The 27,432-nt window shown below is 39.7% G+C and overlaps 1 protein-coding gene across 1 annotated transcript in view; it reads right to left on the bottom strand.

The window, feature by feature from the left end:
* The window catches only part of WNT2B (Wnt family member 2B), a 44,479-nt gene extending 17,779 nt beyond the window's left edge, over positions 1-26,700 (bottom strand). Inside the window, exon 1 of the mRNA XM_032218252.1 lies at positions 26,208-26,700. Within this exon, the coding sequence (XP_032074143.1) occupies positions 26,208-26,365 (158 nt within the window). The 5' untranslated portion in view covers positions 26,366-26,700. The remainder of the gene's footprint in view (positions 1-26,207) is intronic.
* Positions 26,701-27,432: the final 732 nt, after the last annotated feature.

The following is a 27,432-nucleotide window of genomic DNA, read 5'->3' as shown; positions in this document are numbered from 1 at the left end:
GTATGTTTTTCCAGTTGTCAACCATTCATCAATTTGGCCCTTTTGTAAAATTTCATTCAGTTGCCTGACCAATATTGCATGTAAACTGGTCAGATATTTGAGCCAGAAACCATGTAATTGGTCCTTTCCAGGTGATGTCCAATTCTTTACCTTTTTTACTCAATTTTTGACCATCTCAGTGGTTATTTCTAATACTTGCATTTGTTTGTTGCCAATGCTTTTCTCAAAGTCATGTATCCACTTTGCTTCCTTATTGTAGTCCTTTGCATTTCCCCACAATTCTTTCCAGAATTCAACTGTGGCCTGCTTTTCTGGTTTTTCACTTTTGGTGTCACCACTGACATTAAGACTTTGATAAAAATGCCGTTGGTCTGATCGAAATTTCTGATTTTGTTTATATTGGATGATTTGTGCCTCATATCTTTCAATTTTTCTAGCTGTTGCTGTTACCCACTGTTTTACAATCTCTACAGCTTCATTGATGTTTCTTGTATCCAATCTATATCTTCTGATTAGCCGATCTATGGTTTTGTTGTTTTTAAGCCATTGCTCATGCATGTTCTTTAAGTTACTAACATCTGCCCTTAATTTTTGGACTTTTTGTTCTAATCGGATTTTCCACTTTGGCTTTGATGCTTTTTCTGTTGTGTGACTAGGTACTTTGATTTTAATGCCTAGTTCATTAGTGACTATTACAGCTGCGCTGTACATTAACTGGTTCATTTCCAAGATGGATCCCAATTCAATTGTTGAAAACACTGCATTAACCCTTTTCATGATAGGGGCCAAAATTTTCTTAGGCACAGTTTTTAGTGATGGTAAACGTTGCCTTTCCTCATTAAGCAGAAAATGCTCCATGATCTTATCCTTCAATTCTTTTTGTTTTTGAGTTAGTTCATCAGTTGGTTCAGTGATAACTGATTCTAGTGGTGGTGGTGTTATTTCCTCCCCGAGAGCTTCTTCTGGGAGTACTACTATAATGTCTTTAGTTGTGTCTTGAATATCAGTTATTTCTGCTTGTGATATTGTTTTTTTGGTTTTGCAATTTGCCTGAATTTTCTCAAGTTCAACTTCACTAAACACTTTATTCCGTGTAATAAATCGCCTTTGATCTGCTAGTCGTTGTTCACTAACATTTGAATCTGGATATTGTTTTTTCCATAATTCATACATTTGCTTTAAATAACCTCTTTTTTCTGGCTCTGAGTTGTAGTAACAGGCCATTATGGCACGGTTTTCATCTGCACTATATTTTTGTTGTTTTGTTTGCTGGTCCACTTGTAGCCCACTTGTTGATGGATGTCCAGGGACCCAAACATCCGCCGCGGCCCTTGTTAACCCGCGCGACGACCGATGCGGTATAAAATTTTTATTCGTTTCTTTCACCATATTGTATGGGTTGGCGGGGTTTTTTTATGGGGCCAGTTGCCAACCTGACCCCAACCTTCCTCCTTTCTCATCCGGGCTTTGGACCGGTAATGATCCCAAGCCCGGATGATGATGATGATGATGATGATGATGATGATGATGATGATGATGATGATTATTATGTTAATCTTTGATGAGATAAACAGTCTTTGGGGCTGGTTGGTAGCTCAACTGCTTGAGTCCTAACCAAGGACCTAGGAACTGTAAGGTAATGTCAGAGGATATAAGCTGTTCCAAGTAGGGTGGTTTTTTTGTAGAATCAGAATGTTCAAGTCTGATAAATTTAAAATTTCCAAATAGCGAAGTAGCCCTTTGGGTATTGCTCCAAGGGCTCCAATTACAATCGGGACAACACACGATTTCTTTTTCCACAGCCGCTCAACTTCAATTTGCAAGTCCCGGTACTTTGTGATTTTTTTCTTGCTGTTTATCTTCAATTCATGCATTTCCAGGTATTGCAATGTCAATGAACCATACTTTCTTCTTTTCAACTATTGTTATGTCAGGTGTGTTGTGGGCCAAGTGTCTGTCAGTCTGGATTCTGAAGTCCCACAAGATCTTGACTTTCTCATTCTCTAAAACCTTCTCAACTTGATGGTCCCAGTGGTTTTTGCTGTACTCAAATCCAAACTTTCGGCACAATTTCCAGTGAATGGTCTTAGCAATGCGGTCATGACATTGTAGGTAGTCAGTTTGTGAAATTTTGCTGCACCCACTGATCAAGTGGTCGACTGTCTTGTCTTTCTCATTAGAGAGGCGACATTTGCTGTTGGTGGTAACATGTTGAATTTTTGCCTTCATGTAGTTTGTGGCTAAGGCTTGTTCTTGAGCTGCCAAAATAAAGCCTTCTGTTTCAGTGCTCCTGATCTTAACCAGTTCCTAGTTAGCTTTTGGTCAGCTTTGCCTTCAATACTTTTCAAGTATTGGCTATGCATAGCTTTGTTTTTCCAATTTTCAGCTTGCTTCTCAATTACTTCTTTCTTATATTCAGCTTTTGACTTAGTTGTCTTCAAAAGGCCTCCTTTACTTACTTCCTTAATAATTGGTTCTTCACTTTTCTGGATGTAATCATTCAAGCTGTGTTTTTCTTCTTCCACAGTCTGTTTTATTTGTAGGAGTCCTCGACCACCCTCTGCTCTTGGTAGATATAATCGGTCAACATCACTTTTAGGGTGCAAAGCATGATTCATTGTCATAAGCTTCCTTGTTTTTCTGTCCAAATTGTCCAACTCAATCTGGGTCCAGTCAATTATTCCTGCAGAGTATCGAATCACAGGTATAGCCCAGGTATTTATGGCTTTTATGATGTTTCTTCCATTCAATTTGGACTTTAATATCTTGCGAATTCGTCAAATGTACTTGGCTGAAGTTAATTCCTTGTCTTTATTATGCAGTAAGTCAGAGGCCTCTAAAATCCTCAAGTACTTGTAGCCTTCTTCTGGTTTTACTGCCTTTATCATTTCTTTATTCTCAAGTTCTATTCCATCATCTTCTATGACCTTGCCTGCTTTGGTTGCCATTGTTGCACATTTGCCAATTCCAAACTGCATACCAACGTCTTGGCTAAATTCTTTTGTGCTTTCAATTAATAAATTAAGTTCAGCTTTTGTTTTACCAAACAGCTTCAAATCATCCATGTACACCAAGTGCGAAATTTTCAGTCCTTTCTTTGCAAGTTCGTATCCACAGTTCATCTTCTTCAAAATGATTGTCAGTGATAGCATTGAGAGTACAAAAAGTAGGTGTGAAAGGGAATCGCCCTGGAAATTGTCTCGTTTAATTTCAACATCACCCATTTCTTCTTCATTAGCTATAACTTCGTTTCCCAGAGGTTCATTGACGTTCCCATGAATTTTTTTATGTTGCTGCTGATGCCAAAGATTTTCAGGCATTTCTTGATCCAGCTATGGGGAACTGAATCAAATGCTTTCTTATAGTCTATCCAAGCCATGAACAGGTTGGTTCATCTTTTCTTTGAATTGTTTAGGATTAGTTTGTCAATCAGCAGTTAGTCCTTTGTTCCTCTTGAATTTTTGCAGCATCCTTTCTGTTCTACAGGAAGCAAGTTATTTCTTTCCAAGTATCCATAAATTTGGTTTGCAATGATACCAGTAAGGAGCTTGTATGTTGTTGGCAAACAGATGATTTGCCTATAGTTTGCAGGGTCCTTTCCTTTTTCTTTATCTTTTTGGATCAAAAATGTCCTTCCAGTTGTCATCCATTCATCATTTTCAGGTGTTTTTAAGATCTGGTTCATTTGGGCTGCCAATCTTTTGTGCACACTTGTAAGTGCCTTTAACCAGAAGCCATGTAATTCATCTGGTCCAGGTGCACTCCAGTTCTTCACTTTTCTTGACTGTCTTTGCACCATTTCTTTTGTTATTTTCACATCTTCCATTTTATGCACTTTAATAGAATCCTCAATCTGTTTGATCCATTTTGCATTTCTGTTGTGGTTCTTGTTGTTTTCCCACAAATTCTTCCAGAATTTCAGAGCTTTATTATTATTATTATTATCTATATTGTACCTATGGAGCCAATGATTTAAACATTTGTCCACTTTTATTGCCAAGGGTCTCAATTGAGGCAAATATTATTTTAAGGATAAAGCTGAGAAAGAGAATATAGAAAGGTCACTGATTGCTTTCTTTTCCTGCAGTCCACTGTGCCAACAAAGTCCTACTTCCAAAGCGCCAGCTTCATGCTGTGTGAGATGATTACTGTCTGCAGAGACAGGCCAAAGTAACTTAAAGGCATTGTTTTGCATTAGAAGACCTGTTCCGTATCTGCCTGTATGTGGGCATAAAGACCCAATCAAGAATTAGAAACACTGCCAGTTGCTTGCATATGGCACAGGGCAGAAATGTACCAAAAGAGGAAATATAAAAACTACTAAATAATTTTTCCTGATCTAAATGGATATATGTTTTTATGTGATACACCAAACATAATCAGATTTAGGTTATAATAGATATGCACAATATAAGGTCCATAAATTGATCAAGGCCTTTGGAAGAATTCTAATATCCATGGATTATCATCATTTCAAATTCCTGTGTAGGAAACCAAGTCAATCAAAAGCAGAAGTTGAAATGGGGAATATTATGTGTGTTCTTTCCCAGCTTTTCCCCTTGCATTCAGAAAGTTCTGATGGAGCTGGCTTTTCTTTGCCTTGCTGCTGATGCATCCAAATATCTCTCTCATTGTGTGCCTGTCAGATAAAGTAGATCTGTAATCTAAAAATGGAGACAGGAGGATAAAACAGACCAAATAGAAAAGGAACTGAAAGAGTAGAAAGCATGCCTAGTCTTTTACTATTCCTGCTCTCTGGAATGATCTCCCCCTTCCTGAAAAGATTTGTGCAGCTCCCACACTTATGTAATTCAGGAAACTATTGAAGACATGGATGTTCTCTCTGTTATGAGGGAGAACATAACTTTTGGGGCCAATTTTTGTTCTTTTGCTTATTTTGTTTTGAATTCATTCTCTCTCTCTCTCTCTCTCTCTCTCTCTCTCTCTCTCTCTCTCTCTCTCTCTCTCTCTCCCTCCCTCCCTCCCTCCCTCCCTCCCTCTCTCTCTTTCTCTCTCTCTCTCTCTCTCTCTTCTCTCTTCTCTCCCTTCTCCCCTCCCTTCATCTGTCTATCATGCATCTAATCATCTTCTTAGCTACATAGTGTATATTCTTAGCAGCAAGCTGCCCAGAGTCATTTTGGATTATGGAGACTTATAAATTAATAATTTAAAAAAGTAAAATAAAATGTGAAATTTTAGTGGGTGAAGAATAATTGAGGTAGGAGTTGAAGAAAATATGGAGAATTAGAGACTGACCATGTATAAGAATGAATAGAAAATGATAAATTGAAATGTTCTTTTTTTATTGATTACCATAATCCTCTGGAGTCAATATAAACTAAAAAAAAAGAATCACTTATGAACTTTCCTATTAACGTCATTGGTGAAAGCTTGTGGTTGATGATACTTATCCAAGGGCAGGACATTTTAAAAAATATATACAAAGATTCAAGCGCTCCTTTTGAAACTGCTTCAAACTTTGAATAATTTTCCCAAGCCAATCATGTAAGCAATGCTCATATTGCATCAAAGAAAACCACACCTCATAATTATAAGGAACTATGCTTATAGAATTATTTTATTTTTAAAAAAAAATAAGGCAGGAAAAGCACAAAAGGCATAGCTTCTGGAATTCCTCAACAATAGCTCTCCTCAGAATGACGAGACTGCTATGAAAGGGATAGAGGCATAAGAGTAGAAAAGACCACAATATTAAGAGGTACTGCCAAACTGTCCCTCTTATAAGATGCATTTGGTCCCTTCCTGATTTCAAAGTGTTATTGATGGACAGAGTTCTGGGTTCTGAATTCTTCACACAAATCCTTGCCAACATTCTGGGCTCTGCAAACCCCAGTGGAACAATAGGAGTAGCGTGTTTAACAGAATTCCTGCTGCTAAATAATGTTTAAGCAGTTGGACGTTCTTAATGAAGTTGAAATGGTTGGGAGAAATTTCTGTATCAAACATTACACATGACTTTGTTTTGTTACTGTTTATACTAAATGTTGCAGGTGTCTGAAATACCTGCTTGCCAGAAATAAAATGGAATGGGGAGGGGAAACAGCTGGAATTATTGTTATCCATGGCTTTAATTACTCAATGATTTTTTTAAAAATAATAATGCCCAGAAATGGTCTCTGTTCTTTATTACTTTTTTTTTTTTGGACTGGATTCACTATTGAGTGGTTTCAGGGTTGAATTCAAAGTAAACATTACACGCAAATTATGAATCATGCATCTCAGCAAATAGCGTAGCATTTACAGCTTTCATTTGACAATGATGTTAGCCATAGAATGGTTATTTAGCCAAATAGGCTGAACCAGCCAAGAAACTGATTGGTAGAACTCAGAATGGTTACAGATGAATTAATGCAAACTGTCATGAAATGCACATGATAAAGTTATCATAAAATATTCTTTGTATCACAATAATTAATGCTGAACATAAATTGCAACATTTGCATCATTACATTATTTATTTGCTTCCCCTTCTATTTATAGACTGCTATTTACTTATTAGATTTTTATAGCCATACTTCTTATTTATGAGAGGCTGGGCAGCCCAGAACAATTAAAAACTAAAGTGAGAATACTAATAACCATCACTAAAAGCTCAGTTAAACACAAAACATAATCACAGCAGTGAATACAATCACACATCCCATTCAGTACAACTACTGAAAGGGCTCTACTACTAGAGTCCCCAGCCTGACGATACTGTTATTCCTTAGATGACAGGACCCATAACTTGCTTCTCCTTTTGGATCTGATGGGATGGGTAATGTAAATGGAAAGAGATGACTCCTCAAACATCCTGACATCATAGAATGTAGAGCTTTATACATCATTACCAGCACTTTGAATTCCACCTGGAAGCATGTCAGTAGTCAATACAACTCAAGGAATGCACATAACTGCCCACACAGCTGCATTTTGGACTAGATGCAGATTCTACATTTTCATCAAGGCCAGTCCCATGTATAGCACATTAAGTGATCCATTCAAGAGACAACCTAGGCATGAGGGACTGAGAGCAGAGCCTCCTGATTCAGGAAAGGGTGCAACTGGTGCCTAACATGAAGTTGTACAAAGGCCCTCCTAGCCAGGATTTTCACCTACTCTTCAAGCAGGAGTTCCAGATTACACACACAATCTGTTTGAGGCATTCCCATTCATAACAAAAAATGATAAATCCCTGGAAGTTCCCAAAGCTACTCAGTTTTGCTAGAGTTGAGCTGAAATCTGCTGTTCCATATAAAATGCTCCACAGCTTTCAGACACAAGACAGGATGTAAACAGCATTGCTTAGTTTGCTGGGGATGTAGATATAAAGCTAGGAATCATCAATGTGTTGATATTAACTTACTCAGTGGTGATAGAAGGTCTCACCCAGTACCTTCATGTAGATATTAAACAATGAGTGAAGGTGCTCTATTATCGTTTGTTTTCCTTTTGATGTTTCATTACCCAAACTAAGTAACATCATCAGTGATACACAGCATGCAAATGAGAAAAATTGCCTGCAGTCACACTTCGATCAAAGAACAACTTTTCTTCCTGTATGAATGCCTACAACAGCATGCCTTACCTACCAGTGTCAGATACAAACCTCCAATCAACTGTACAACTGGATGGGAAAAAGCTCAAAAAAGAGGTCGAAAAAGGACTAGCACTGATGATGTTACCTAGTTTGGATATTGCTTGGATAATGAAATATCTGCAAGAAAACAAGCAAGCTCAGAGAGCATCAAGGATCCCTCATTTCAACCCATTTCAACCCTGAACTATAAATATTGGAGTGGAGAGAGTACCAAACCTTGTATCACCCTGCAAAGTGTTCTCACCTTTCCATTAACACCTACTGGAACTGGCTTTAGAGCAAGAAGTACTAGAAAAATACAGTTGCCACACACTCTCAACCCCAAAGCCGATCCAGAAGAATATCATGGTTGATGATACCAGAGACAGTTGAGAAATTAAGAACAAGGATGTTGTTCCTTAAGAGGTGGAGGGATCATTCCCTCTCTCAAGGAAGAATTCATCGCTGTCCAAATCCAGCCACATATCATCTCCTGGGAAGCTATTACCAGCCATGACAGATATATCTAATACTGTTCACATGGATGAGCTAGAGTCAGTTCATGTTTTTACATGTCTGTAAATGTCAAAGGTATATGCAAGAAACAAGATTTCAAGGATAACTTTTGGCTTGGCCATTGGTCTCAACATGCAGCTTGTGCTTCAACTCAGGGAAAACTGTCCAAAAGTACTTTTCATGTAAAATTTCTAACTTACTATATTTTAAACTCAAAATCTTTTGCAAAACTCTGCCTCTGATGCATAGATGTACTGTAAAAGATGGAAACAACATGGGGGGGGAGGGTAAATTAAAAGTGTTTAGTTAAGTGGAGCTGGTGTTGTGTTTAAGGCACCAGGGTAGAAACTGAGAGACTACATGTTCTAATTCTACCTTAGCCCCCTAATCATCTTTGTTGTTCTTTTCTGCACTCTTTCCAGAGTTGCAACATATTTTTTATAATATGGTGGTCATATTATTATCTGAATCCTGTTCCTGATGTTTTCATTCTATATAATATCACACTCCCATTTCATACCACTGGCAAGGAATTCAACAAATAATGGCTACAAGTATGAAAAGAAGACCTGATATGGAAGAAATATTATTAGAGGTAACTCAGTTTTATAATACTATAGTACATTCTTCACCTAATCTAAATATAATGTATGAAGCCCAGAGGTACAAAAAATATAGAAAACATCTCCAGCATTATAAATGAAGAAGGGAGGGCCTTCTCTGTAGCTGTTCCGGCCCTATGGAACAATCTCCCCGTTGAGATCCGGACCCTTACTACCCTTCCAGCCTTCCACAAAGCGGCCAAGACTGGGCTGTTCCGGCAGGCCTGGGGCTGTTGAATTATCCAGCCCCATCCTAAGTTATGAATGTTCTTGAATTTTTAATTGTTGTTTTTATTTTTTAGATCCCCCCCCCCTTCGTATTTGTAAGCCTCCCTGAGTCTTCCGAGAGTGGGCGGCATACAAGTTTTAATAATAAATAAATAAATAAATAAATAAATAAATAAATAAATAAATAAATAAATGATTATTTGCAGCTGAATCATCCCTGTGTCAATATCCCATGATACCTTCAGCACCAAACCAAGAAACTGAGAGACAACCCACGTCAGAGCCAACTTCTCAAAGAATGAGGCATGACCTAACAACTCTTTGCCCTACACTGAGAGAAGAGACATTGGAATGGCAAGCTCTGTTAGCTGGTGCTAAAACCTCTTACCCTGAACAAGTTCTTCAGGAGTCTACACAGGACTTAGATGCCCCCCCTTACTTTTAAAGAAGGCCAATCCTGTGTGTGATGACACCACAATCCATGAGGTGGTTGTCAATCCAGACAATTTCCCTTTGTATAAATCAAGTTTCCTGATGAGCTGCAAAAGATGACCCACTTTCCCTTATAATATAGCTGGAATATAGCAGTTTGGTCTGTTCCATCCAACTCTTTTTTGACTATATATATCACAGTTTGACCTCCTCTTCTTACAGGAAACCTGGGCCTTCACAGAGATACAGTTAGATGGTTATTGGGTTAACTCAATCCTGGCTGTCCCAAGCAAGGGGGAGGGGAAACTAAAGGGGATATTGTGACATTAGTTAATGTAACCTTGCAATTTAAATGTGTATCACTGCGACCTTTCCAGCCATGGGTTGTGACTATCTTACTCTTATTTAAACTGGTGGAGATTTTTCTTTTTAATATCTATATTCTTCCACTTAATAAGAATAATGTGATCAACAAGATTTGGGACAGCATAGATTTTATTCTTGACTGCTTAAATGCCCCAAAGCAGCAATAATTATAGTGGGGGGGGGGGGGACTTAAACGCTAGAATGGGACCAAATGATCAAGCATGTAATCAATTTAAGTTCTACTATGATGAGAATGTAACAAGTGAATTCCTGCATTCCAGACAATTTAAAGACCCTAAAGCAGGTTTGTGTGTAAGACAGATGACTGTATGTTTGGATCTTTGTATCCTTAATGGGTCCATGTGGGGTGACTACCCAGCAGAATATACTTATCGAGGAGCAGGAAGAAAATCCACAGTTGATTACTGGATAATATCATATGACCTCCTGAAATTCTTACAGAAGATGGAGGTAGAATTGTGACTGGAAAGCGATCATGATGCAATAATCCTTACTCTCACATTACACCAGAAATCTCTAAGGGCAGGCACAGCCTACCTACCCAGATTAGAGAGTCAAAATATCCAGGTAAAAATTACCAGTAAATGGAATGACAAAAATGCTAAGGAAGTTACTAAATGGATGTTAGTTCCAGAGATCATAGAGCTACGTACATCTCTACTAAGGAATAAGTTTGGAGGCTCTTACTTAGACGGGTTTGAAACTTTAATTTGAAATTTAAAATCAGTTCTCACTAACAGAACACTAGCTTACTCCAAAAGGCCGGTCTCAAAGAATAAAAAATGGTTCAATAGAGATTGCATGCAACTAAAAAGGATATATAATATGGAGTACAGGAAAGTAAAAATGCCCCTTTTGAGGATCACAGTCACCACTTAAAGCAGTTGAAAGCACAATATAAGACCCTTCTAAAAGAAAAGAAAAGTCGGCTCTGAAGGACTCTTGGCATAGACTAATTACGTCAGTCAGAACAAAAATACATCCCTTTTTTGGTACATCACCAGAGGATTGGGGAAACCTCCCCTACCCCCAACTAATCAGGTACAAATTCATGCCTGGGAAGAATATTTTAGGGAACTATATACATAAAGTGACCAGATTTTAAGATGGGTAAAGCGGGACACCATTGATGGGTGGGGGCCTCGGAGCACCTGAGCTGTTAAAAAAAAAGAGGTTGTAAAACCAAGAAGTGTTACCCCTGCCGTTGCCACCTCCTCCTCTGTCGTGCTTTTGAGGAGCTTCCGACAGTTGAGCCGCTTAGCCTGGGACCGAGGCTCCTCCTCACCATGCTGCTGCCGCCGGAAATCCCCCCCTGCCCGAGGTCGCCGGACGGCTGTTGCAAAAACATTGCGTGTCAGCGCGTGCACACACAGGAGGGGAGGGAGCCTCACCCCTTGTCAGCGAGCCGAGCAGAGGGAGGGAAACCACTGCCCTCTAAAGGCCACATCGGGAACGACATTTCAGAGAAATAAAAACTTTTTTTTTAATGGTATCCTTTTTAAAATTGATGATTCGGCATCTTTTCTTTCTTTTGGAAAATTGGGACTTTTTGAACACGCCACGGGACATGGGACAAATTTTGAAAAATTGTGACTGTCCCGCCAAAAGCGGGACATCTGGTCACCTTATATATACAGAACCTGACTATGTAACTAAGGAGAGCCAAACTAAATTGGACCAAACTCCTTACTGGCCCCCTGTTACACCAGAATAAATATCCTGGTTGATTGGAGCCCTAAAGGGTAATAAGGCACCTGGTGCTGATAATGTCCTGCCAGAAATAATAAAAAAGAACTCCAGTTGGTGGGCTCCACTTTTAGCATATCTGTTTACATTTATAGATAAAACAGGCCACATGCCAAGAGATTGGGGAGTAGCAATTATCATACCAACTTATAAAAAAGGTAATAGAAATGACCCAGGCAATTATAGACCCATTAGTCTTCTGAGCATTATTAGTAAACTGTATGCCAAACACCTAAACTATAGACTTCAGGATTGGCTAATTTCAGAGGGAATAATCAAAGGCAAACAAACCAGTTTTAGAAAAGGAAGATCTACAGTGGATCATATCTTGGTATGTCACCATTTAGTACAAAAATACACATATTAAAAAATCCTCTCTTTTTGTGGCTTTCCATGATTTTAAATAGGCCTTTGATTCAATATCCTCTGGGAGAAATTAAAATGCACTACTGTTGATAAACAACTTTTCTTCCTCATACAAAAATTATATGCCAATTCCATCTTGAAAGTGAGTTGCAATTCCCAAGGGAGTTTAACCGGCCCAGTAAGGGTACAAAAAGGGGGTATGGCAGGGTTGCATCCTGTCTCCCTCACTCTTTAACTTCTATATCAATCCCATAATCAATCTTTTACAGAAACCTGATCTCCATCCTCCTAACCTAACACAACACAAAATTCTGATTCTCTTATACGCTGCTGTTGCTATTATTTCACAAACTCCTGTAGGACTGAAGAACAATTAGGGAACCCCCGGCTATTGCAGGCAAAACAAGCTGGTCCTTAACTTTGATAAATCAAAAATTTTAGTTTTTGCTAAAAGACCTAGTCAATACTCCTGGAAAATAGGACATAGTTTGGAACAGGTTAAAACATTTAGATACCTTGGGATGGTTTTCCACTTGCAAGGGACATGGAAGGCACACCTGGATCATACATTGCAAGCAGCCAATAGGTCCTCAAATGCAATTAAACACTTCTTTTACACAGGTGGAGGGCAGTTAGTACCTGCTGCCTTAAAACGTTTTGAGGCCAAAACATTGGCACAAATTCTATATGGTGCACAAACAGGAATCCTTACAAAGAAAGACTTGATAGAAACCATACAAACCAAATTCCTGAGAGCCATCTTAGCTGCAAGTGCCCAGTTAAGAATTGAAACAGGCATGCTTCAAATTCAGGTAAGAGCCTGGAAGATGATGATCATTCATTGGCTTAAAATTCACTTCTTTCCAGAGGGATTGTCCCCACTAGTGTTGACTGACAACTTCCCCTCCCCCTGGAAACAGGCAATAGATCACAAGCTGGGCTCTTATGGGCTCTCACAGGTATTCTTACTGTCTCTAGGCTTTGACCAAGCAAAGCAAGTATTAATCAACAGAATGGAGGACATGGAGTTCCAAGAACAACTAAATAGGTTGCCTCCCCACAATAGGGACAGAATCAAACAGAGAGTGTGGGAATCAGCAAGATATCTAAATGACCTGATCTTCCCAAACCAAATAGCTTTCTTCAGAGCCAGATTTAACATTCTTCCTTCAGCACTCTTCCAGGGCAGGTATAAGAGAACACCAATAGCAGAACGGGTTTGCATATGTGGTAAATGAGAAGTTGAAAATATCTCACATGTTCTATTACACTGTGAGCTATACAGAGTTTGTAGGTCTGAATATATTCTCCCCTTATTAAACAGATTGCCAGGGGTGTGTGTGTGCAGATAATTTTTATGTAGGCTTTCTCTTCCAGTACCCAAACCCGGCTACCACGTATGCAGTGGCAAAATTCTATGTTGCTGCAATGTCCACAAGGAAAAAAAATGGTTACAGAAGTATAGTTCTCATCTTGTATCAATTATTTGGACATATCTCTAAAATTTCTGGACCATTGTATTTACACCCATACTTATCGGCTTTTCACTCACATAAACCAGGGAGTGACCTGAACAATTTGAGAACATGTATGTTATTATCTACTTTTAATGTCAATACTTTTTAAATATATTTTAATGTGAGTACTTTTTAATATATTGTAAAAATTAATGTGTATTGCTTGTCTTTGACCATACTAAATATTTATACTATACTCCCACTCCCATGGCGAGGAATTAAACAAATAATGGCTGCAAGTATAGAAAGAAGACCTGATATGGAAGAAAAAGTATTAGAGGTAACCCAGTTTATAATACTGTAGTACATTCTTCACCTAATCCAAATATAATGTATGAAGCCCAGAGGTACAAAAAATATAGAAAACATCTCCAGCATTATAATGGAATGATTATTTGCAGCTGAATAGCAGGACCTGGGCTTTATACATGGTTTTGAATGGCGAATTAGACATGAAATACTGTTTGCATTTCACCTATCTAATTTCTCTGATCTATGTAGCAGCCATGGGGGAAAAGGATAAGAATTCAGATTCTAATGCACAGGAAAGATTGGTTCAACTTCTTGACAAAAGAAAATTGTAGTTCCTTCCTGTGAAAACTCTAGTTGCAATTTTAAACTGGATTGCTATATGCATGAAAGGGTTAATTTGTGCATACCAGAGTCTGAGTTGTAGTCTTCTCCCTGCCATGATTTTTTATTTTAAATAAATAGAAAATAGTTGTTTAACACAACACATTTATTGCATTGTCAAGTTTGATTTTGAGATTACAGGGAAGCACTTAAAAGTTATTTCAAAACAATTGCTTCTCTTTTTCCCTGTCCTCTGTATGCTTAGCACTTCATAAAAGAATCTACATTAGATAGATCTAGATAAGGGAAATGTTTCATTTTTCCATTCCTTTCCTTTTTCCATGAGTTATCAATGCAAATCTGGATAGGCTGGCTAGCCAAGAACGTCTTCTTTATATGGCCCCTTAATGCAGGCTGCCCTTAATGCAGCCCTTAAGATAACAGAAGAAAATTGTCACATGTCATCACAGTTGTGTTTTTTTAAAAAAATCTTGTTGTAAGAATCTTCTGGGTATTCTTCCAATAAACAAGGAGAATCCTAAATTGCCTCTTAGATAAACAAAACAATCAGACACAGCCATCTATTTACTCAGCAACATACGTTTCATTTTAAACCTCAGCAAGCATGGATTCCTGGAGAGCAAACATGTTCCTTGAGATGAATCTCAAAAGATTTCAGCCATTCAACCACCCCAGGTACTTGCTATCCATTCTAGTTTATGAGATAGTAACGAGTTTTGGGGTCCTCCCCCTCATCTCAAAACCTAGTAATATCATTTACCTAGTTCTGTTGGATTAAGAGTGAATAGAATGAAAGGAAGTCAGTTAAATACATTTCAGTGAATGTGGCAGTAAAGAAGCAGATAATTCATAGGATGCATTCTTCCACACTCAGGAAGCCTATGCTCTTTGTCCCAGAAAGCAGCAGAGTTAATGGCATAGAGATGCACCAGTCAAGTTGCGGGGCCACCCTTGGTTTTTCAGAGAAGGCTTCACTTCAAAGAATGAATAGGAACAAAGGGAAATTAAATGTGATTACATTCAAGTCTAATTCAATAGGAATCTTTGGAGGATCAAGGTTATCAGGGCCACGTGCAATCTTGAGTCTACATTCACCTACTCTACAGCAAAAAGTGATGCTTGTGGCAGGTACCTCTCATGATTCAGTCTTCCATTCCATACATGTTATGTCTGAGTAATTATGAATCAGCCATTTTAATACTATGTGATACTTTTGTTCTTTTCATAGAACAAAACCAGAAGTCTATAGTTATGGTAAGAAACTATGGCAGAAAGTTTCAGAACAAGCTTAGATTCAAAGTCATCTCCAGGAATATATAGCAGAACATTCCACTGTATTTAGAAGCCAAGGACAATGTAGTATCTGACCCGTTCTTTATATACAGAAACAAATTTAATTGCCATTTTGATCTTACTTCAGTATTGAAGGATGGGTACTTCCGTCATACTTGAGAGTGAAAAGTGAGTTTAGATTATTACAATAAACCACACAGCATTGCTATCACAGTGAAGGTCACAAAATTTTGGAAGAACAGGAAAAATATTGTTACTTACTAATGGTTTCTATCTAGAGTTAGGATCAAATTTGACAGTTGGAACTAGCTCATTAAATTGCCAAAATAATCTATAATTCTAGAGAAGTTATTTGCCATAAGTTTAGCACTGACCCATTAAGAAACCATTAATCATCACAGAAAGATCTCTTTGGCCCCATAAAAGGCATGTCTAAGTTGCCAGCTATGCACAGCTAGATACAATTAAAGAAATGTTCTTAAACTTGGAGTCAGAAGATTATTTATGATTCTTGTTGTATTTTCAGAGTCTCGCTGAAACCCCAATGAAAACAAATGCAGCTAAGTCAATTTTCAGTGTAAACATTTAAAAAAATGGAAAACAAAGCTTTTCAATTTGGATATGGGAAGAAATCCTTTTCTAAGCCATCAACTTCTGACTGGTGGTAATGATCATGATGGTTTGTCTGCCTGTATTGCAAATAGATTACTGCACTTGGAAGATCTATATGGTTTATTAAATTTTTAAAAAAGTATCTTTAACGGGATATCTTATCTCTTTCGTGAATCATTTTGTTTCTGCTTGTAGAACTAAGTGTATTTGCCAATGCAGGATGGTCAGTATGTGATGTGCTATGGTGTGATTGCACAATCCCATTACAGTACTATCATAGTTGAAATCAGCCTACACTGAGTCAATCCTGTTTTAAGTAACCTTTCAGTGAAATCAAGAATTCTTTACTGATACAATGAATTGCTTCCATGTACCAAAATTCCTTTCTTCTTGTCCTCCCACATTCTGCTAATCTTGTGTTGGATAAGACTAATTTCACATACACATAATTTTTAAAATGTCAGTGGTATTGCTCTTTGCCAGAGTTAGAACAGAGATTACTGCCTGTGGTATTTTGTGATCTATATTCTGAACCACAACTCATAGTGTTCTGTAGAAGAAATGTTAAACATATAATCACATCATAGTTAAATGTTGATACATTTCAGCTTTTTCCACTGATTTAGTATTAGTGAAGTCCAAGAAGATATATAGAATTTTTTATAATGAGTGGTTAAACAGGTTGGCAGGAAGTTATTTAGAGGCTTAAAGCTAGTTAAATATCTCATATATGAAATGAATTATTTTTTATGCATTATGCTAGGAAGACCACATCTGCAAAACTCAGGAAACCCTTGTCATTTTCAGCTATCAAATCAAATTCATGGCTTTGCTGTTGACATAGAAGGCATTCAACAATTTGGAATCAGAATTCCCTCAAGACCACTTTGCATTATTTGGTTGATCATTAAGATCCTCAAATGCAGGCTGGGTATGTTGAGATTAATAGTGTCACTTTGGGCTCGAGACTACAAGATTAGAGGCAGGATAATTCTCCCTTCCCAGAATTTGTCACCTGAAGCACAATGGTTTCATCTAATAATTTAGCTATGTTATCTGATCATGTCACTTTGATACCAAACACATTGGCTGAGTTCACATATCATACCACAGTTGTTTAGCCATTCTGAATAAATCACAAGCAGCTGGATTCACTCAATACATTAAATCAAAACCAAGGAACTCTATTATGGTTTAGTTTGACTTGTGAAGTGATCCACTATCCACGCTGAAATCCCCATAAAGTAGTAAGTGCTTCAAATGCTAATCTTATAGTAATCAAGGCATTTTCAAGGGAATGAATAAAGGAGGGGACCCCATTCAAAATTTGTCTCAGTGTACTTCAAATGATTAAATTGATATTATAAACCATCCCGAGTTCCTGGTGGTAAGATGGGCAGTCAATAAATTTAATAAAATAAATAAATTGATTGATATTTTTTCATGAGATACAGTAAAGTTAATTACAATATGATCCCAATGGACTTTTTCCAGGACTTTCTTCACACCTTTTTCTTTATTGTTCATTTTTAATTTTTGTTTATTTATTTGTACTTTTAAATGCTATTTATTTGTATCCTGCCTTTATTATTTTTACAAACAACTCAAGGCAATAAACATATCCAGGCACCTCCCTTCTCCCATTTTCCTTACAATAACAACCCTGTGAGGTGAGCAGGGTTGAGAGGGAGTGACTGAATCAAAGTCACTCAGTTGTCTTTTATGGCTAAGGTGGGACTATAACTCACAGTCTTCCAGTTTCTAGTCTGGTGCCTTAACCATTAGACCAAACTGGAGAACAATATGTTATGGGAAGAAACTAGTGATGATGGTAGGACTCAAAAGACCATTTTGCCTCTGAACCTTGATAGTAAAATTCTCAGGAAATCTTAAAGTGCTTTTCCCACATTGCACAATAAACATGAGTAAGAAATGTGTTAATAAATTATTATTTTAAAATACCTCATTTCATTTAGTCAGTTTAGTAAAAGCTTCTCATTTTTTTAAAATGTCCAACTTCATGTTGGTTTTGACTGTTTTTTTTCCCCTTGGCAGATGACCAAAGTTGACATGGGGACCATAGAACTGGAGAAAACACTCATCAATTGCTAGGCAATGGGCCACATTTTTCTTAGTTTCCCTGTCCATTGACTTGGAAAGGGCAACGTGTTAGTATTATAGTAGTGGAGTTCTGGATATGATTCAGCAACTGAATCATTCAGTTGCTTATAGCTGCTGGTCCTAGATTGATTGGAGAAAAGACATGATGGATTTTGCAATATGCATGTGAAACCCTGAAAAGCACCTAAATGCTTTTTGAGCTTTCAATGTCCATTTTAAATAGCATTCTGAAATGCAAAGTGTTCCATAAAAGCAGTAGTAGTCTACCTCATCAAACCCTTAATATTTTGTTAAGCTTTTATAGAAATGGTGCTATTTTAGCCTGCTACAATTTGGAATGTTAATTTACTCATGAACAATTACAGTTCAAAACTAATGCTGCTGCAAGTCACACACTGGAATCACCTGGTTTAATTTCAGTGAGGGGTACATTTGTTTCTTCTTCCTTCATTCTATAACAGTTTTAAACATACTGTACTTAGAACAACTTATTTTTATAATATTGAAAGCATTCCCCCAACTCATCCTGTTAAGGGAGTCCCTGAAGTCAGAATTGTTTGCGAATTTTCTATAACATTATGGCTACATAGGAAAAGAATATATTCACAGTTGGCATTTAGTTAATTTCTAAATGACTCCAAATGAACCCTGCACCTAGAGATGATTTTAAAACTATTTCAAATAATTCCAATAAAAGACAAACATAATATATCTATTATTGTGTCCTGGGGTTCTGCAATTTATTGTATATGAAATTTTAAAAGCACAATAGCCGCTGCTAGACTTTTATATAGGATTCACTACATATATAGGATTCATCCATCAATTTTATTCAGTCTACATTGTCTGCAACCTACTACTAGGACCAGGGTCTCTAAATTACTCCAGGAAGCTTGCATTTTAAAATCAAGAATAATAAAGGTAAAGATAAATACAATGAAACCAAATAAAACAAACCAAAAAAACCTAAGGGGTTGAGCAATTACCTTATGACAAAGACTGGGAGAATATTCATGTTTTCAAAGACTTTCAGCACATCATCATTAAAAAAAAGAATTGAATATCCTCTATACAACCTGCCCTTTCTTTTGTAAAAAGAAAATCAGATGGGAAAATGTAAGGGACAGGAACCTCTTAAATTTCAGCAACAGAATCCAGGAACTCAGGCAGGGTTGATGATAAGGAGTGTACCAGCAGCAACCTCAATTTCAATCAGAGGGCCTTGTAACTGGTTACATGCAAAGCAGAGGCTCTGAAAGTCAACAGTGACTCATGAATAACAACCACCACCCCACCCCTCCCCTCCCTCCCCTTCCTTGATGTCTTGGCTGGTACCAGATCCAAAATGCACAGGACTTAGAATTCAAGGCAAGTTGGCCACCTCAGACACAATAGTGGTTAAGGGTATATGTATTGCAGACTAACCTGACATTCAATAGCAGCAACTGGACTTCAATGCTACTGAGGAAGTGATAAGTTGGTCCCAAAGGAGGACTCTAAACCAGAGAATCCAATGTCCCCAATTACAGCCATATAAAATCCTCAATTCTGCCATATCTGCTTGTCATAATTCTGATGCTTTTGCCCTGGGAAGTTCTGGGGATTTGATGGAGAGAGATGGATGATTTGAAGTTATCAAGAACTTTGAAATTCCAAATGAACTTTATAATTTAGGGAATGCACTTATCTTTTCAAAACAATTTATAAAGCAATCAGAAACTAAAATAATAAAGATAATAATAATGAACTGTAACCATCATCATAATCTCTTTTGGTGATAATCTTTCTCTTCCATTTAGCATAATGGTAGGGTATTTTATCTGTCCATAAGATCTTCCTCTTATAGGTGTAGCAATATGAGTAGCCAATAGCAGCCTTTTCCAGTCCTAAAGTATGAAGGGCATGCTAGCTTAGAGAAAGCTAGCCAAAAACATAGCTAGTTTGTTCAGTTCCCTTTTTCTATCTGTCCTTGTTTCTCCTGCAGACTGTGAATCTTATTAGTCCCCTCTTCACTTTTGTGATGATCATTGGACACTATTTCCTTCATGTAGATAACAACCCTGTATTTTTACCATGCTTCATCTGAGCCTTTTTATTTTATTTATATTTTAGTTTACTTATATTATTATTATTTTATTTATATTTAGTTTCCTTATTATAAATAACTTAAGGTAGTGAACACACAGAATACTCCTTCCTCTTTCTATTTTCCCCACAATAAGTTTCCTTGGCCTATTCTATAAAATAGTTGGGCTAAGAAAGATGACTGGCCTGAAGTTACCTAGTTGGCTTTCATGCCAACCCTAAGGTGAGATTAAAACTTACATTTCCTTAGTGTCTAACCTGGTGCCTTGAGAATTAAACCAAATTAACTCTCTGAGTCTGCTTAATACTTGGCCTTTCTATTTGCTATTCCTGATTATTTATCCTACTGCTTGGAATATGATATATTAATCTGGAAGGGTGCCAATTTAAATCTTATTTTGCTTACAAAGTGATTGGACAGCATTAGATAGCCATTTTTTTTGCAACTCAGTTATAACCCTAGTTCATTGTCATAATAAAGATAATACTCTTGGGTCCCTAATTTGTGGTTTAATCACATCATCATTACCATGGATCTTGGCAATTCTGTACATGTCATGGTGATTGTAATTATACACATTTATGCACTTTTATCGAAAGTTGAACATTGTAAAATACATATTCAAGAAAATTTGATCTTTGTTCTCGTGTAGGCTGGGAAAATATGGATACATTGAGGAGCAGTGGTTTCAGTTAAACAGCTGAGTGAAAGAAAGAAAGAAAGAAAGTATATGTGAGGTGGGGAAATGTATTTGCATTCCTGTTGGTGTGTGGTGTTTTTACAGTCTCAAACATATGTGCTTGCATGAGACTCAAGACTTTTAGCTTTAAAATGGTCTCCTAGTCTGTAATTGCTCATTTTACTTTCAGCTACAAGTAAACTCTACTTAGTTATTTACACCAAGCTTGTTTATTGTACAGATTATGTTTGGAAGCCACATACTGTAGCTCTAATCTACTCCAAAGAGTCCCAAAACAGTGCTTGCGGCCAATGTTTAGGGCAGATCTTTAAAATGTTTATTGACTGCCTTGAATATACGATGATGTTTTAGTATAATTTAGTATAATTCTGATCCTTTGCTTGTCTCTGTATTATTCAGTCTTAGTAATAATGGCTGACAAGAAGTTATTTATCAGCTTTGATTCTATAAATCCTTTTAACTAGAGAAGAAGCAGGCCCCTGGTACCTTCCAGTTGTCTGCATGCTTCTTTTCATTTATTACATAGGCACAAATAATTAAAAACATGTTGCTAATTTCAGAATTTTTTAAACAATTAAGCAATATTTTAATATCTCAACAGCATTTAGTACAAACTGATGAAGGTAGACTTTGAAATAATGCCAAGACATTTACACATAGTACACATCCATGCGCATGATAAATCTTGACATAACAATGAAGATTTCTTTGATTTGCTGATTTGTTTCTTTCATCTAATCAATCTATATGATCAAATAGTATGAACAATGTGAAAAGGATGCAAATTTTGTGCCTCAATTCTCTTTGACCAATTATTCTGGTAGTTAATAACTAAGGATTACCTTTGAGATCTAACTGCTAAGGCTGTAATCTTTTCCCATACTAAACTCAATGAAATTGTTCAATTAACCCTGCATTTTTGTGTTCCACCAAAAGAAATTGCCAGAAAGAGATTTTATTGTAAGATTATAATTTTTGTTAATTAATTTTTAATGTATTCTAAAGTACTTTCTATAAGTCACCATTCTCTTCCTGTTTGCAGAAGCATTTCAAAACATAAAGCACTATATAACAAAATAGCATTTCCCAGCTAAGTCTTCTGTAACTAATCCATAGAATTTACCTGCCACACATTTTTTTAAAAACTAAGATACAGATTTAGCTAATATTCATTTAAAATTGTTAGGATATACATGCACACAGTCTATATAGAAACCACCATGCTGTAGAAGCCCTACAATTCATACAGAATTTGTGAATCAATCCATGCTATTCCTGATATAATTGAAAATTCATAAGTTGTTTGCTGTTTAGAAACATGTAGTAGATATTTTCTCTTAGTAAGAACCAAAATCAATGTAGTATGCACTAGGATTTAGTTCCACAAAGATGCTGGAAGAAAAGGACTAGCATTTTCTCTAGGCACAAGTAGAGAGGTCAAGCGTCATTTCCCTCAAAGCTTTGGCAAATCAAATGAAACTATAGTCTACCTACTGTTGGTACTGTGATGTTAGTGAAACTGCCTCTTTGGGTCTGCTGAATAAAGTTTAAGCATAAAACTGGAGAAGCAGATTCCCTAGATTTCAACATGGCAGAAGGATGCAAACTGTTTTGCTCTGCGAAGACTTTACAACACAAGAACTTATAAATACAAGATAAACATGTCACCATCTAATAAAATAATACTTAAGGCACTACAATTTGACTTGCCCTCCCCCTTGCTATTTATAGGGAAGGAATTTGGAATCACTACTCTAAGTTAGATCCTTCCCTCTCCTTTTCTCCAGACCCCTGATTAAATGATAAAAATGAACTTCTTCAGATTCTCTGACTTAACATCATCTGCTTTTTCAAATGCCGACAACGAACACATAAATTGATTTGATTAGGAATAGATTTCTAAAATTGAAAGCTCGTATGTAAGCAAAGTGCTTCCCCTCCTCCGTAAATTGAAAAGGAAAAAAAAACCCCTCTTTATGTACTCTGAACCAATTTACTTGGGAAGATATACCATTGCATGCAATGAGATTAAACTGCAATATTTACTTGGGAATAAACCAGAGTAAACATACTTTTGTGAGCTAAAACAATGAAATACAGGAACTGAATAGATATGACTCACTTTTTCATAGTTGACTTAAGCATCATTTACTTATGATTTTAGTGTTCATATGATATGATGAGCAATAAAACAATGACATTCAATTTTCAATCTTTACAATCTAGTTGGAATAAGCTCCCATTTTAAGCTTTAAAAACTTGAACTCCCACTTTCAATTATTTCTACATATGCGCTAAATGCTGTTATCCCAATGGAGCAATTGCCTTCCATCATCAGCCCCCTTATCTAGTATCTGGCAAGTCACTTTCAAGGCAAGAGTCATTTTCCATCTCTCCTCCCCCTCCCAAGCCTTTTACCTGTTCAGGATAGCTACGCCTACTTGGCGGTTGCAGTTACAATGCCTACCTAAGTTTCACAGAGCTTTATCTATCTACAATTGACTTGCAGATAAATTGCTGAACATTTGAATGTACTGGACAGTTGTCTAAAATAAGCAGCCAAAATGATGGTATATTTAAATATTAGCCTAATGTGAACTGTGAAATGTGAACTTTTTTTTAAAAGCCTCCTAACTAGGGAGATTGGAAAAGGAACCTGAAGGTTCCGCCTGTCTGCCTATGTAGAGAATTAACAATATCAGCGCAAGAGGCCTTAGGAATGGATAGCAGTTAGAAGAGCGCTGGCCGGCCCAGGTGGTTTCCACGCTAAGGCCTGAGTGGGGAGGAAGGAAGAAGAAAAAGAAGAGAAACTCCCAACTGAGCCTAGACTCCAGCGGATGGTGGAGGACAGGAAGGCCTGGAGGAACGTTGTCCATGGGGTCGCGATGGGTCGGACACGACTTCGCAACTAACAAGCCTTGGGAGAAGAGCCCGTGCTGCACACAAGTTCCCGCTTCTGCCAGAGTCCTCCAACTGGGAGCTTAATTGCCTATTCACTTCTTCAGCGAAGGCAACTCCCGCGTCTCTCATGCAGGCAGCAGCAGCCGCCAGAAGGCCGGGTGAGGCAGACTGACAGGTTGAGACGGAGCGCCCGCTCAGCTCCAGAGGAACCGATGGAAAAAAAAGACTTTCCAGAGGAAGCGATTTTGCCCCGAAGCGCTCTTTCTGCCGCCAACCCGTGACGGGCCGAGGTGTGGCATTCGGCAGCTCCGAGAGTTGGGCAGAGAGGCCTGGAACGCCCCTCTAGCCCCTTCGGAGGGGATGCCCTCTCCGTCGTAGGAGGCCCTGGGTATCGCCGAAGCCGCCTGACCTGGAGGTCCAAGAGGGCTGAGAAAAACGATGTTTCGGGAGCGGCTGATATAGCCGCCCTTCCCTCAACGCTGAGGGCAGAAACGCTCGCTCGGAAGAGGGCGGAAGAGCCCAGGTGTGTTATAAATCCCACCCTTCTCGACCACCACAGGTCAGCGCAAGCTCTGGGATAGCGGGAAGAAAGTTCGAAGCAGAAACCGCCTCAGGACGGAAAAGGCCGAAGAGAGCCACCCTCGCCCGCCTCAGCTCGGCGGCCTCGGCAGACAATTGCTGTCAATTGCGCTCCTTTCGTCCCATGCTCGCGCCCTCTTGGCCTGTTCCCCGGTGAGTTTTCCCGCGAAAAGCTTTTGCCCTCAGCTGGGCAACCGCATTTCAGCTCAACGTCTTATTCGCGTGAGAGGCCCTGATTTCGATTACGGTTCAGGCAGCGTGTGGAGTGCGTCCAGATAAAGCAGGATTCGGTTAACCGGACAGTCAGTGCAACGTTCCGTGGTTATATTCGTACGTGGCGCTAAGCCAGGAATGGGCAGCCGCAAACCAAGTAAGCCTGTGTGGCTCAATCTTGGCAACTTTGAAGATGTGTAGACTTCAACTCCCAGAATTCTGGGAGATGAAGTCCACACATCTTCAAAGTTGCCAAGGTTGAGCAACACTGAAGCAAGCCACCACCTTCCCGGCTTAGCGCGAGTTGGAAGCCACTCGCCCGCCCCCCCCCCCACTTCTCTCTTTCTCTGGGGTGGGAGCGAGGCAGGTGGCTCCAAGGAAAAGTGGCGGAGCCATTGACAAGCTAGCAATTGATCCCACGAATGAAGGGATGGAGTTGTCCCCCCCCCGCCTGGATTCGTTTGAACTTCCGCTGGTTCCGAGGGAACGTAGGAAGAACGTTCTCTTGTAAGGAAAGCCTGAAATGCGATCCGGCGAGAGTCAGTGTCGGATTCAGGCTCATTGGTGTCCTAAATACTGACAAATCTGGGTGCCCTTCCCTCCTTTGTACACACTGTACAAATCTTCATGCCCCCCCCCCACAACTTTAGGATGCCCCCTTGGGCCTGGTGCCCTAACCACGTGCTCAGTCTGCTTAATGGTTAATATACCACTGGCAAGAGTAAAGGGACTTCTTTCGGGGGTACAGACGCTGCCTACACGGGGTCCTGCTACAGGTTGAAACCCGTTCGGGGCCTTCAGGCCTTTTCACAGGTGAGGAGTCACGCGGGGGTCCTGCAGGGGTCCGCAGGCTGCATCACTCATGCGCTGGCCCGGGCTTTGGTGTCAAGCGGAGGCTCTGGAGCGCGGGAGGCGACCCAGAAGAGAAGAAACTGGATCCCGCCATCCCGATGAAAATCGCCTACTACTGTAGAGCCCCAACAGTTTTGTGGGCCGAAACCGATGAACCTGTAGCATGTTTAGGTCTTGTGTGTTGAATGAGTCCTCCAAAGCCGATCTTTTTGGTTAATTTCTGGTTCAGGGCATTGAGGGTTAGGGTTAGGGTTAGAGTTTCCGAACCCCAGCTCAGGTGATGGGAGAGGAAGGGACCGCAGCCCATGTCCGGGGGCACAACTCCGTGTTGTTTCTAAGCCTGAACCGTTTGACAGCCCTCCTCCGCCCGCATCTCCTTTTCCGAGATGTTTGGGCTGGTCCATTGCCTAATTCTCAGCCCACTTTCCACTCCAAGCTTCGCCCGGTTTTATAGACAGCTTCTCTCGGGTCGACGGATTTCGGAAAAGAAGCGTGGGCTTCTCCTTGTCCACGCATCTCCCGAGAACCGTGGAAGCTGCCAAGTCCCATCACCAAGCGTGCCTGGGAGAGGAACTTCCTGCCTCTTAAGGGGTCAGGTCTCCGGAGCTCACAGCCCCGCAGATTGATCTGGAGTAATTGAGAACCCTCCCCATCTTCCGAATCCATCTCAGAATACAGGCGCTCTGCATATGATCAGGCGCACCCCCCATTAAAAAAAACACATCACCAGCTGTGACATTTCAAAAACACCTTGGAACTGAGCCCACTTGAAGCACCACCAGTCAGCTGCCGCATCTCACTTTCTAGCCAGACGCGAGAGAAAGTTTCCGGGCAGGCGTCCCTTCCCTCTCCCGCTTCCCCCACCCCACCCCCGCGGACTTACCACCACGATGAGTCCACCCGCGGCGTGAGAATCAACAGAGTCAGCAGCAAAGGCAAAGCGAGGCGGGAGCGGACTGGCCTGCCCTGGGACGCTCGTCTGGTGGCTTCGGGAGCGCTGGCAATGCTAGCGGAGCTTGCCAGACGGTTTGAGCCAAGCATAATTCTCTTTCGCGGGAAGCGGAGAAGGAAAGAACAAGCCCCAGATCACCAAGAGATGAAGTTGGATTCCTGGATCTCCAATTGTGGTGCGGCGTGAGGGGGGGGCAGGTTGTGGGGAAAAGCAAACGGAGGCGGCTCCTAGGTTATCCCTGAAGGCGGGAGTCACAACTCTTTTCCCAGGGTTGCTGCGTTAGGCATGGCTTCAGAAGGAGACCAAGTCAAACTAGCCTAAACCCCAGGGTAGGCGGCCTCTTGCTGGGCTGGCCGGCTGATTGCCTCCTGAGATAGACTGGCCGTCGCCTGGACTGGCAGGAGCGTTTGCGGAGCAGCCCCAAGGACCGGCATCTGCTGGGAATGAAGATGAGGAGGACAAGCTGGAGGGGTGGGCTTGGGGGCAGGCTGGGGAGATGGACACCTCCTTGGACTCTCATTGGGCAAAACTCCCAGGCACAAAGACAAGGCTGTGGGTGGAGTGGGGGTGGGGGTGGGGGGAAATCAAGCCCAGCCAAAGGGTTGGGACCGGGCTCTCTCTATCGCTGGCGTTTTCTCCACGGGGTTTGTTTTCCCCTCCCTTGCTAGCTGAACACTCACCTTTTCCCTCCCAGGCACCACCTGCTGCCGAGAAAGAAAGTCAGAAGAGATCAGAGACGGTGCTGAAGTCTCCCTTGCTGGCAATAGACAGCTTCAGGCAGCCTCCCCCGACAATCCTATTCCTCCTCTGGTCCTAGTGCCTCCTATAGCTGTCCATTCTTTCAGCCCCAAAGGAGAGAGAGAGTACATGCAACTGACAGTTAACCCCAAACCCAAATCTGATCCTTTATTAGATGTTTTAAGTGCTAAGCCAAAATATGGTTTGTGGCTTAATGAGTTATATGAATCTAGGCAATACGTCATGTTTAAGCAAATCTTGGCTTAACGTAGTGTGAATTTAGCTCCATAGTTCTGTCCTCCTTTTCCCCTTGTGTTAGGGTTCAGTTATTTATTACATTTATATTTCACTCCCCCCCACCCAAGACAGGAGTTTGAGACTGATTAATATTGGAATCCAACAGCACTTGAAGCTTTGC

This window comes from Thamnophis elegans, chromosome 5 (assembly GCF_009769535.1).
Source record: "Thamnophis elegans isolate rThaEle1 chromosome 5, rThaEle1.pri, whole genome shotgun sequence".
NCBI classification, from domain to species: domain Eukaryota; kingdom Metazoa; phylum Chordata; class Lepidosauria; order Squamata; family Colubridae; genus Thamnophis; species Thamnophis elegans.
Note: the sequence above shows the minus strand (reverse complement) of the source record. Positions and strands in the feature narration are given on the sequence as shown.